The sequence below is a fragment of the Mauremys mutica genome, chromosome 2, assembly GCF_020497125.1.
Source record: "Mauremys mutica isolate MM-2020 ecotype Southern chromosome 2, ASM2049712v1, whole genome shotgun sequence".
NCBI classification, from domain to species: domain Eukaryota; kingdom Metazoa; phylum Chordata; order Testudines; family Geoemydidae; genus Mauremys; species Mauremys mutica.
In genome coordinates, this window is record NC_059073.1 from 232072851 (window position 1) to 232086740 (window position 13890).

Below are 13890 nucleotides of genomic sequence, written 5' to 3' on the forward strand. Positions count from 1 at the left end.
TCCACCAGCCCTCCATAAATCCTCGCCCCTCTGTCTTCTGTGGGTGCCCTGGGAGCTGCTGCAGTAACCTTCCTACACAGAGAGGTGGATGGAGGAGAGGAAAAACAGAAAACAGCTAGGGATGAGGCGTTACATTTTCAAAAGCGACTAAATGATTTAGGAGCATAGGTCACATTTTTCAAAAGAGATTTAGGAGCCTAAGATTCAAGGAGGGTTTTTGGAAAATTTTACCTATGGCCCTATCTTCCTCAAGCTGGTTAGCACATGTGGCTTGTGATCCCTGGTCTGTTCATTCCCATAAGCAATTGGGATGGAGGGGAAGAGAGGAAAGAGAGCTGGGTGTCATTCTGCCTGACAGGCACCTGTCTCCTTGCCCCAGCTAATAGCTCACTTTTGCTGTTTTGGCCTGTAGGGTCCCATTCAGTTTCTCCATGACTGATTTCCCCTACTGGAGCCACCAAACTGCTGTGTGGGGGTGGATAAGGGCAGAGCATTGGCATAAGTGCTACCAAAGGATGTTCCGTCTCCCAAAAGAAGTGGTTGTTTACAGATGCACAGCCTGGGCATCCTGGGGAGCTGCTGAGGGCTCTGTGCTATAGGCACCATGGGGCCCAGAATTTAGACTAAAAGTACTAAGCAATGTCAAATAAATAAATAAATAAATAAACAAAACAAAACAAAACAGTCCATAAATGTACATAAAATCAAGGCAGAGGAATTTGAAAGGCCCCAGACTAACCATATGTCAGTGCCACTATTTTAAATTATTGGAGCATGTGTCATGAAAAAAATCTGCAGTGATCCAGTGCTGGAATTATGGAGATCTCACGCTTGTCAATGAGTCACATAAATGCAGCTTTGGGGAAAGAATTCATGACATTTTGTGTCCCCCCCGCCCCCTCCCCAAAAAAAACCAACCCCACAATCTCCAAGACAGAGGCGTCTGGAGCAGCCTCCTAGTTCAGCTAATGGAGAGAACCTTTCTACAAACTGGGCTGTCTGACATTCCATCCAGTGGAGGGCAGTGCCACAGAATGTCAATGCCACACCAATTTATCCTAACACAACTATATTTTTAAAAACTCCTTTCAAGTCTAGCTTTCCCCTGTGGCTGAGAATGTCTGGGAGAACAGTGCCACCTTTCATGCAGCACTGAAGAGCAAACATTTAAATCATTACTATAAGAGGAAAAACCCAGTTTAAAAACTTTGATGCACCGAACACTAATCATTTTAATGTTCATGGAGCAATGTTCTTGAATGCTCAACATTCTCCACTAACAATACTCAGTTAAACTGCAGGTATCCAAAAAGCTGAAAGAAAGTACATTTCTGTTTTAATGTCATTTCTGGAAACATAGCCACTGGATGGAAACATTTTGTGTCCCGTAATAAAGTCACTTTGGAGCAGTTTGGGCTGTTCAACATTCCTACAAGTTTCATTTTAAAATGAGAGTATCTTTAAAAATAACAATTATCCACAACATGGCACAGAGAAGGCTGAGAGCTCAGACAAGGACATGTGGCTTTGTCCAGCCTATCGGTATTCCCAACTCTTGAGTTGTTTTTTATCAATGAGGTTGAGGGGAAATCCCTAGATCCTCCTCCACTCAGTGTCATGTACCCTCAAGCAGAGTCATGACTAAAGTCCTGGCCAACAAAGTCTGGATATGACTCTATGCAGGAACAGATAAGACTGTTCCTGAAATGACTAATGGGGTCACTATAGACACACGCCCTGTTCCCAGTTATTGAGCACACTGCTAACACAGATTTTCCCTTGCTCTTCCCAAACTGGGAGCAAAGGACTCAGCTTAAAGCTACGTGACACTGGCCAGGAAGAGCATGTGCCAAAAAGCACAGTAACTTGCTTAAAAATTCCTGCCTTTGATATCACTGGTAGAACTCCACACTGGTAAGTGCTAAGGAGACTGGTGTTCTAACCCTCACGTCATCTAACCATGCTCAGAGTAGCTCTAAACAAAACAATGGTTAAAAAGCTGGTGGCTGGTAGCCGCCTGACTTCACTAATGCTCCTACCACTGCAACCACAAATGGAGCTGCACCAGTGATAACAATGGTAGGACATTTTATAAATGGTAGAAAAAGCCACAAGATAGCACAAACGTGGTTGGTCTAGTGCAGGGGTTGGAAAACTATGGGCCCATGAGCCATTTTAAGCTGGCCCGCGAGCTCCTGCTGGGGCACTGGGTCAGGGGCCGGACCACGCAGCTCGGCCCCACTCTGGCGCTCCGGCCAGGGTGCAGGGTTGGGACCACACCACGCAGGTCGGCATCACTCCGGCCGGGGCACTGGGTTGGGGGCCGCTCCACACGGGTCCTGGGAGCCGCAGCATGGCCCCGCTCCAGCTTCTACACACTCCAATCGCCCCCTCTGGCACTCCAATGGGAGCTGCAGAGGCAGTGCCTGCGGATGGGCAGCATGCAGACCCACCTGGCCCCCCCTCTGCGTAGGAGCCAGAGAAGGGATATGCCACTGCTTCCGGGAGCCGCTTGACATAAGTGCCACTCAGAGCCTGCACCCCTGAGCCTCTCCCCCTGCCCCAGCCCTTATCCCCCTCCCTCTCTCCAAACCCCTCAATTCCAGCCCGGAGCACCCTTCTGCACCCCAAACGTCTCATCCCCAGCCCCACCCCAGAACCTGCACCCCCAGCCGGAACCTGCACCCCTTCCCGCACCCCTGATTTCCTTCCCACCCTCCGAACCCCTCAGTCCCAGCCCAGAATACTCTGCTACACCCCAAACTCCTCATCCCCAGTCCCACCCTGGAGCCCACACCCCCAACCAGAGCCTTCACCCCCACCCCAATTTTGTGAGCATTCATGGCCTGCCATTCAATTTCTACTCCCCGATGTGGCCCTCGGGCCAAAAAGTTTGCCCACCCTTGGTCTAGTGGCTAGAACACTAGACTCAGACTAAGGGGACCAGGGTTCTTTTCCCAGCTCTGCAGCTAGCTGCTGGATGACTTTGAACACAGCTCTGTGACTCAATTTCCCCATGTGTAAAATACAGATAATGATACTGACCTCCTTTGTAAAGCGCTTTGAGATCTACCCAGATGAAAAGTGTTGTATAAGAGCTAAGTATTATTAAACAGCCAGAGTGTTGAGCTAAACCACCATGTTTAAGCTGTTCTTGAAACCTTTTCATAGCTCAGGTTGAAGCCTAGCCTAGGAGACTATTTTAAAAATTATTTTGATCCATCCCTTTAAACAATGTTTTCACACACAATGTCCACTGCAAGAAGGCTACACTGGGGAAATTTACCAAAAAAAAATTCCACTGCTGTTATCACCAGTCCAGGTGAAGGAGTGTTGGTGCTATTTCAGTTATGCCTGCTAGAATAAAACTTATTTGGCAAAGTGGTAAAAATGGTGCCAACTGTGAGATTGGCATATCTAAACTAGGGGACCCAAACATAAAAATGTTAACCCCAGCTCACTGAACCAGCTGTAGTATTAGAGGGATTAATGATTCCTTATTACAGCCCCAAGCCCACTGTGTTTAAGCAGAGTTTGCTAGAGAGGTGTTAACACTGGTTTCCTCACCACTGTAAATCTGTCTCTTTGTTTAAACATAGCTTTCCAGAACGAGCTAGCTAACAGATTTCACCAGAACAGCACTTTTAACCAAAATAAGGCCATAAAAATAATTTAAACACTGATGCTTTACAAAAATGACAATTTTTAATTAATACACTGAAATGTGCAGAACTTCAGCTGAAATTCCGTTGCAACAGTTCAGTGGAAGTGGTATATACAAAAATGTGTCAATGAGAGACAGAGGAAATCTAAAAGAGCAATATATAATGCTGGCCACAAGATGGCTCTCCCGTACAAGAGATGGGCTGTCTAATACAGCAAATTAGTGACTTCATTAACAATAAAAAACACACTAAGATGCAGTACTTACTTCTCAAGAAATTCTTGTAGGCCCTGTCGACGATGGTCCACGTGATGGGGATTATTCATATTAAAAAAGGGAGTTTTAGATGGAAGTTCAGGTAATTGGCTTTAAAAAATAAAATACAGAGTTAAAACCAAAAATGAAGTGGCTGAGAAAAATAGTTTATGCAAGTGATCTAATTTTAGGAGGATAAATTACATCATCATCAGGCCAAAGGAAAAAATATCTTGGACAAATATAAAGCAAAGCCAGTCTCTGCTGACTGGAGCGGGGAGAGAAAGAGATAAACATATCTTTGTGTACACATTTTATCATTTTGGGAGGTGCTCAGATACCACAGTGATAAGGACCATATGAGACCCTTGGTATGTAGACACCTAGACTCCAAGGATTAACAGTTGGGTCAGGAAAATGTAGAGCAGTGTAATTTACATTTTTTGTCATCTTAAATGGTTTATCAAAAGCACTAGCTGTTCAAACTTGTATGCAACAAAATATAAGATTAAATGTGTTAAGCCTTACTAGTTTGGGGAATAGTTACTAAAAGGTAATGGTGGAAGCCCCATTGCTTGAGATGTTTAATTCCAGGCCAGGCAGGGGTACGTCTACACAGTGATTAAAAATAATAATAATAATAATAAAAAAATCTGTCAGCTGACTTGGGCTTGGGCTCTTGGCTGAAAAACTGCTGTGTAGACATTCAGGCTCAGGCTAGAACCCAAGCTCTGGGACCATCACAGCAATTTTTCAGTCCCGGAGGCCAGGTCAGCCGCAAGTTGTTGTTTTTTTTTTTTACTGTGTAGAAGTACCTGCAAACCACTAGAAAATACATTGTGGAAAACAACCTTGCACTGGTAGGGTAGAGAGTATATGGGCTAAAGTCTTGCCCAACTCTAACTTATATGATTCTCTAGTAATAGTTCAGAACAGATAAAAACACCAGCTGTGTGTGTCATCTGCAGAGTATTAAACTTGTATTTGATGGAAGAAGGTAGATTTAAAAAAAAAAAAAAAGTCACTCACAGTAGCACAGCATTCTTCTGAAGTCTCTGTCGCAGCCATACAAATTCTCGAAAGCGTCGTCTAACACAAGATGTTTTCCTTGTAAAGCACATGCTATTTGTCTGTTGGGAAATGAGACTCACTTTACTTGTAAATCCTTTAGACTTAAGAAAACAGCATAGATATTTGATACTAAAAAAGTTGGTTGAGAATTCTGTCCCTGAAAACTAAAGGACTGACTTCTGTTCAGTTCAGTGTAAGAGCTATGTAAACAGTTGTATCTTGAACCGGATCAGGATCAGTTTCTAACTTCTCAGGGAACATATTTTTCTTCACTTTGTTTTGAAAGCAAAGAATGACCAGAATGAAGACGTCAATCACAGCAGGTGAAAAAGTTTGTCAGAAAATGATTTCCAACAGAAAATTCCAATTTTTGCATTAAAAAAAGACCAATGTTTTTTTAAAACTAGCTCTGGTCATTACCCTGCAAACACTTACTCCTGCACATATGCTTCTTCCAGTGCATAGTGCTGGTTAAATCAATAGGTAGAGCCTTGCAAATCCATGGGTATCCACTTTATATCCGTGGACTATTTCTGTGAATACCAGCGCGGATGCAGATACAAATTTTATATTCGTGCAGGGCTCGGACAGTAAGAGCGGGCAGACAGCTGTGAGGAACCACAGCACGGATCCTCCACCTGCCTTGGGAGGAGGGCCTAGGGGGCAGGGACAGGGGTTGGGGGCTGCTTGGGCCCCACGGCCAAGGCAAGTGGAGGGTCCACCACAGCTCCCCAGCTGTTATTGTGGCTGGGCTGCGGCTCTGAGCTGTCCCCTCCCCGGCTGGAGCCTGGTCAGGGAGAGCTGCACTGGCAGCTGTGGGGACCCTGGGCCCCTCCACATGCCCTGGGCGGGGGGCTGCTCGGGCCCCCTGGCTAAGTTCCCTGTAAGCTGTGCAGCCACGCAGCAGCCTTCTTTGCACTGCGCAGGCACTCAGGGAACCCGCCCGGGGACCTGCCACGGCCGTGGCGGGGGCGTCCTTCCCCTGGCCCCAACTCTGCCGCGGCCGGCCCGGACCCAGCCACAACCAGGGCAGCCCTACCCCGGCCCGAACCCAGCCCTAGCCCGGACCTGCTGGGGAAGTAGCGCCTGTCCTGCAGCCCCAGCCCCAGAGCTGCTGCGGTGGGGAGAGGCGCCTCTTCCTCCCCAGCCCAGGTGCTGCTGTGGGGGGAGAGAGCTGAGGGGAGTCCTCTCTCCCCACTATAGCCCTGGAGCACCCTCCTGCACCCCAAACCCATCATCCCCAGCCCCACCTCAGAGTGCGCACCCCCAGCTGGAACCCTCACACCCCTGCACCCCAACCCTCTGCCCCAGCTCTGAGCCCTCTCCCACACTCTGAACCCCTCAGCCCCACCCCCACCACAAGAATTTTGTTATGTGCACCAATATGAAGGTGATGTGTCACACATTACCTCCATATTGCTGTACATAACAAAATTCATTCTGCACATGGGTGGGAAAAATTTGAGGGAACACTACCCACCCCACCCCCTCGGACAGGTGGAGGGTCCGTCACGGCTCCCCACAGCTTCCAGAGCCTCTCTCCCCGACCGGGCTCCGGCCCCCAGTGTAGAGCTCTGCAAATATCCGCATCCGCAGATAATTTTTGCGGATCGGATGTGAATACATATTTGTGTATCTGCACAGGGGTCTATCAATAGGACTAGCATGAATACTTGCTACAAAGTTGCAGTGACTGGGCCCTTAGTTACCAGTAACTTGATTGTTTGCCCTTACTAAGATGAATGCTTTCCTCCCACACACACGTAATAAGTGCTGATAGCCTTTTGGCTTTATTTAGCCATCATATGACTTCATGCTCTCAAACTCTCACCTCAATATTTGAGTAATTATGCCAGAATTTTTCAATTTATATTTTCCACCCAAAAAATAAGAAAAAAGGGAGGGAAAAGAAAGGAGAGGAGAGCATGACCTCAGTTTCCATCCGCTAGGAATGAATCAAAGACTTCTAACAAGTCAGACCAAATCTGTTTGAGGTCCTTCTTCTCAGAAATGTTACCTGCTCTTTAGCTGCCAGGTCAGCCCAGTTGCTGAACCAAGCTTCTAGCCCTGAAGGCAGTCTGCTCTGCCACCTAAGCAGTATGAGTCATTTGGCTACCAGCACTGCTCTAGAGAACAAGTTTTCCGTGAGTTGGAGAGTTTCCAAGATGATGTGATATATCCCAAAACACAGTTCTGGGAAGTAATTTTTTAAAGAGGTATCCATTATCATATTAATCCTCCTGCCCACTTCTAGCCAAAAGGATTGTTTTGGGACTGGCCCAGGATACATCTGAGCTCTGGGAGACCCACATCTCCAACAGCAGTTTCTTTTGGCAAGGCTCAGGCACTGTAACCTGTCAGTGACCAGTGTGAATGAAATATAAATTTTCTTTTGAATCAGCCTTAATCGTAGAAACATTCAGTTTTTAATGCTTTGCAAGGCATTTCTCCATTGGCTAGGTTTTAAGTATATACACAAAATTACTGTTCAATGCTTGTCGCTAGCAATCTAAATTAAGGAGGGGTTTTTGGACCACGAAGTCGTAACAAGCTATAACAGGTCAGGTGAACCTATGGAGTGCTCTCCAGATCGGCAACAATACTGGAGTCTCTGGTGCTTCCAGCATAACAGGACCAAATAGGTCCTTCAAGAGATGCTTAAGCTCCAGGTAACGACAGGCAGCTGGACGAGGTATGGTGTACTGCTGTTGGAGTGCTTGAAACCGCAGAAACTGAACCTCTGAGAGACCCAAATTATCCTCTTATGCATTCACACTGTCCACATTACGAGTTTCCTGTCAATTTTCCAACAATGGGCTGCCTCAAAGTACAGCATCAATGTGTGACAAAGGATGAAATTTCACTTTTCTACCAAAGTGATCTAGGTTTGTCTGGCAGCCAATATTGTAGGGGACACTTTACACTCAAAACAGTAATAGGCTGAACCCAGTAATCCTGCCGCCATGAGGGGATGGAAGATATTTTTCATACGTCATATTTTTCAATTTTAGGATCTAGATTAAGGAAATTATTATAAGCCCTTCAATGTTTCATCCAACAAAGTATGGTAATGCAAGAATAATCAGCAATATTTAATTGAATGAAATGTATGGCAGATTTAGGATATGACAGAATCACAATTTCAAATGTATCCTTATTAGAATGCAGTACACTAAAATGATAAGCATTAAGAAAAACACTTAAAGTACCCAGATACCACAGAGCTGGTCACAATATAAATGTCTAGACACATTGAACATTTGCACAGTTATGACAATCAAATAGCTTGGTAGATAAAACAGATTCAGGAATTTTGATTATGATGCAAGTAACTGGATTATTCATTGAAAAGAGAGTTGTATAAACACAGATGTTTGAAATCCAATGTTTTTTCTTACTATGATAAAACAAAGACTTTGCATGGTCACTGCACATTAGTCGTCTTGTTAAGAATTTGAACCATGAACAGTATCTGTCAGAGGATGGAACATCCTAGAGCACACAAACGTGAGCCAGTGTGTATCATGATCCATCTGTAGAAGGCGCATACCACCTGCTGATGTCCCAGGTGCTGTAAGGCTTAAATCATTAATATTTCTGAAATGATCACAGCCTTGAATAGATGTGCTACATAACATAGTAAAAATACTTTGCACTTATTTTTATACTTACATGAATGAATATTTCATAGTTTATGTGTGAATGCCAAGAGTCTTCCTTCTGTATCCTAGGGTCCCGTACCAGGACAGTTACAAATTCCTGTAAGGGCATAATAAATCAAGCAATTAGTTTTAGAATAAGAACGCAGCTTGAAAGATTATTTGATTGTTTTGCTTTTGTGTGTGCAGACTACAATCTGAACTGCTGCTTATGCAATGTTGCAATCCTTTAAAAGGAGAAGCAAAAAGCAATGAATCATCTGAACTACAGTACATGTCCGGGAAACTCTTTGCCACAGAGCCAGCTAAAACGGGAATTTTTCAAATTAAATAATATTGTAGATTTTTGAACTGTCAAACACACCACATTCATGGGGACTCGGCAATCTGAGTGGCGACAAACTGATTATCTAACTTGTAAATCAGACTAAAAATAGCTGTGCAGCAATTTTTTCAAATGCCAATCATTGCATTAAATAAAAGAGGCTTTACAAGAAATACTCTGTGGTATAGAATGACTATTACATTTTATTAGCATGCTGCTGAATTTATGTTTCCTCACCACTCTGTACAATTTTTCTTTTAAAAAAAACAAAAAAACACACTATTTTAACAATCAAAATATCTGAAATTAAGATATATAAATGCTTAAACCAGCCCAAAGGAGACAGGAATTGTCTTTTCCCTATGGTCTAGATCATCTCTTTGTGATCCACACCAGAGTAGGGGGAAGCACATCACAGGCTGCTCCAGGAGCAACACAAGTGGAGAGATTTTGCCTTGCAAAGTCATAATCTCTCTCCTAGCTGCTCTGTGGAGGGAGGCCTAGACCTGTCACAGCATATGCTCCTTGATGCACCAGTGAAACTACATAATTGGGCACACTGAAGGGGAGCCGAGTCAAGGCTCTTTCCCATCTACCTGAATGTAGTGGCTCTTCAGAGCCCACTTCTGCCTACACACAGGAAGCGGTGGTACAGTGCATTGGCCCAAGGGAATAAGGGACACATGCCCCCTCAACTCCCTGGGCTGGCTTGTGGAATGGACCATGATGTGGCCCAGTATTTATCCAGTGCCCAGCAGAATGGAGTCCCAATCAGGACTGAGGCCTTTGGACAATACTACACTATAAATAAGTACTGCTAATAATAGCTGTATGAGATTGAAGAAACGCAGACACTTTCACCTAACATCTCTGGAAGATCATGTTAAGGACAGTGGCGTAACAAGCCCTAAATTCATATGTGAATATTAAAGTAGTAAATAGTAAAGCATCCTTTAAAACACAAATATTTGGCAGTATGTCTAACTAATGTGTTTGTATGGTAATTTAATAACCAGTTCAACTTTTGGAGGATAGTTACTGAACCAAATCATTCCCCCAGAGAACTGCCCAAAATACATAGGAAAAACTGGACAGGATGCTCAAAGACCTTGTTTACACATAGCTTTTGCAATGATTTAGTCTCTAGTGTGGCCAGTTATACTGGTATAAAAGGTGTTTATATTCGTGTTTGTGCCAAAACAAGCTATACTGATATAAACACCTAAAGGGTTGCACTGATTTAACTACATCATTTTTTCCTATCAATTTAGTCAAATCAGAGAAAATACTGTGTTTTAGTCATTTGTCTATCTTGGAGACTTGTCTGTCCCATGCCTGCATGTGTGGTGATAATACACTTTAGAAATGCTCTAAATTACATAAAGAAACAAAGAAAAGAAAATCACGTTAAACTATACTTTTGGGGCAGCAGGGGAAGAACAGGAAGGGGAGAACTGCGTCAGCTCTGTGGGTAAGTGAAACAATTCTGGAACGAGGGGAAGAGTTACTCACAAACAAAAACTTATTTTAGAAGGAGCTGGTGTTAAAAATGCAATGATCTATTTAGAAAAAATGCATTTTGCATAGAGAAGGTTAGACTGGCAGCTGATGTAATTTTTACTTCAATAGAGTGCCACACTGATTGGCACCTGCTGAGGGTCTGGCCCAGAATTCTGAACTCAGTGTTATTTATAGAATAATTTACACTTTTCTTTTCAGAAACCAAAAAGTACTGACACAGAGAGCTCCCAAGAATACCTCTACCCCCAGCCCGCAGATACCGAAAATGACTGCTTTGTTCTTCAACTGAATTCCCCTCTGCCTCCAACCCACGCAACCCATATACTCCCACCAGTAAACTGCTAACTAGATAAACAAGTGGATGCTTAAGAATTGTGACATCTGAGAGAGGAAAGGGTGTATTCAGACTGAAAGAGCATTTGTGCATCATGTGTGAAAAGAGGCATTTGTGGTCTGGATTAAATAAATAATTCATCACATGGAACAACTGTTTTCATGGTGATTCCATTTCCTCTTTCAGCACCAGAGAAACATTCAGGACCCGATTCTCCATTGCCCTGCATCCTGTATAGCTTTTAACGCTAGAGCCAACTGATGTAAAACACCACAATTCTGATTTGGTGGCATTTTACATAGGAGTCAATGGCACAGTGCAGAGCCATCGGAGAACATAACCTTTAGGGCCAGATTCTCAGCAATGTAAATGGACGCAGCTCCACTGAAGTCAACAGAGCTATGATGATGATTTCAACCAGCTGAGGCCCTGGCTCTTAGTTTGTAGATCTATCACCTCTACAGTAACCACAGGTTTAAAATGAAAAAACCACCACGCTGCTGGAACCTGCAATGGGAGAGTTGGATGGGAATGAGCACTCCCTCTCCAAAACAGAATAACTCGACATATCAAGTGAAAACCAGGGAAGGAGAAAAGTTCATCTCCCAGTCTCAGATGTCTATACTGCATTTTCAATCTCCCAGTCTAATCCTATTTTACTGTCTGTATATCTTGCTCCCCGTGCCTACATTTTGCTCTTCTCCTGCTAGATTTTCTGTTTCTTAATCTTGTTTTGTCTTCTCCTGTTTGAGTTTTTCCTCTGCTCCTCATGCTTCTCTCTCCCTGCTCAATCTTAGTGCTATGTACTCTCTTACTCTTCTCCTACATGCTGTTCCCTTTCTTTCCCCACCCCACAAATACATAGCTTCAGCCAGCTGAAAGAAGAGGTCTCCACAAGGAACGGGGTCACTGTTCTTACCTTCCACTAAAGGCTTCCACCCCGTGAGGCAAAGAGGGTTGAAGTCTTCTTGCAATCTGACCTTGATTCCTTTCCCGTCACCATTCTTCATATCATCTGCCCATGATACCTCCTTATACATAGGTTCCCCAAATTATTATTTTCCGATAAACTTTAATTCCCCCACCCTTTGCAACAGATCAAAAGAGCCGTATTAAGTAAAATGCTGCTTTCAAAAATTGGCTATTCCAAAGTATTGACCATTTAGAGTAAATACCTCCAAATACCCCCAAACCAACACCCCAATCATTTTATGCCCAAGGTCTGATTCAGCCCTAACCCCTATGATCCCATAGTAGGGCAGTAATATACCAGCTAGACATCTTTCACATTCTATTTGTACAACTAACAAAACAAGAACTGGGTTCTGTGGTGATTATGTACATTAGTTGCTGCTGGGTTCATCGTAAGCTGTACCGTTTTCCGATGAGGAAGTGTAGCAAAGAACTAACTCAAAGCTCAGCTAATTATATCATTTTATTGAACACAGTGTGAATGAACTTCACAATCTCAAGCTAACAACATGTAGCAGGGTTTTTGTTGTTTTTTTTTTTAACCCACAAAAAAATACCAAGGCTAAAAGGAAAGAAGGAAGCAAAACAAATATTAACTAATGGGAAGAAAAGAAAATGTACAGCATTTCCCAAGATCTATGAAATTTTCAATATTAGTGACTTGGCTCCAAGAAGTGGTAAGCAACCACCGCTATTGTTGCAGTGCTCCTCAGAGCCAGGAACTGAATGCTTAGAATGCCCCAACCCCTTTCAACTCTTAGGCCCTGTCTACACTAGAAAGGTGTGCTGCTTTATGTAGACCAGTCGAATTAAAGGTTTCAGAGTGGCAGCCATGTTCGTTGTTCTTGCTGATACAGACTAGGAGTCCTTGTGGCACCTTAGAGGCTAATACATTTATTTGAGCATAAGCTTTCGTAGGCTATAACCCACTTCATCAGATGAAGTGAGTGAAAAATACAATAAGTAGGTATAAATATACAGCACATGAAAAGATGAGAGTAGCCTTAGCAAGTGGGGGATCATTGCTAACGAGGCCAATTCAACCAGGGTGGGTGTGGCCCGTTCCCAACAGTTGACAAGAAGGGGTGAATATCAACAGAGGAAAAAATTACTTTTTGTAGTGACCCAGCCACTCCCAGTCTTTATTTAGGCCTAATTTGATGGTGTAAAGTTTGCAAATTAATTCCAGTTCTGCAGTTTCTCATTAAAGTCTGTTTTTGAAGTTTTTTTGTTGAAGAATGGACACTTTTAAATGTGATCTATGCCATCATGTGCCAGCAATGCCCCTCTGCCATGTACATTGGCTAAACTGGACAGTCTCTGCGCAAAAGAATAAATGGACACAAAACAAACATCAAGAACTGTAACATTCAAAAACCAATAGGAAAGCACTTCAGTCTCCCTGGACACTCAACAGACTTAAAAGTGGCCTTTTCTTCAACAAAAAACATTGGTGCTGTAAATTGAGGCTGCCTTGTGATTATTAAGGCACAAATGTTTCACAGAATATATACTTACGGTGCTGTTATACTCTTAAAAGTATCATTATTTGTGCTGCCGTAGCACTTGGAAGCCATACTCAGGGATGAGAGGCCTCAAAGTGTTAGGAACTGTACAGACAGAACAGAAAGACACTGGGAAAAATGGTATCAGGAGGTTCTCATTTATTCTCTCGAGTAACTTTATAACAAATAGCTAAGTTAACAAATAAAACATGTCCCCCCGTAACTGCCGGTCCTGTAACCTTCACCTGGGATCTAACAGTCATGCTTGGTGTTTTCTGGCTCAGACACCAGGGCCAGAAGTACATGTTCTGCAATTAGAACTTAGGACTCATCTACACAGGGAAATTAAGTGGCAAAACTATACTGATACAGTTACACTGGCATAACTCCCTAGTGCTAGCATAGAAGTGGCTTTTTCTGGTATTGCTTAAACCACTTCCAAAGTGACAGAAGCTGACCCAGAAAAAGTCACTCTTATTCCCCGTAGGGAATTGCCAGTATAACTATAGAGGTATAAATCCACACCTTACCTTACACCAGTATAACTTTCCTGTGTAGACAAGGCTTTAGTTAAGAATATTGTT

At 43.5% G+C, this 13890-nt stretch overlaps 1 protein-coding gene across 1 annotated transcript in view; it reads right to left on the bottom strand.

The window, feature by feature from the left end:
* The window catches only part of SNX10 (sorting nexin 10), a 59819-nt gene that overhangs the window by 9396 nt on the left and 36533 nt on the right, over positions 1 to 13890 (bottom strand). The window contains exons 3-5 of the mRNA XM_045006150.1: positions 8663 to 8749; positions 4949 to 5049; positions 3932 to 4030 (exon numbers count right to left, since the gene is read on the bottom strand). Of these exons, the coding sequence (XP_044862085.1) occupies positions 3932 to 4030; positions 4949 to 5049; positions 8663 to 8749 (287 nt within the window). The remainder of the gene's footprint in view (positions 1 to 3931; positions 4031 to 4948; positions 5050 to 8662; positions 8750 to 13890) is intronic.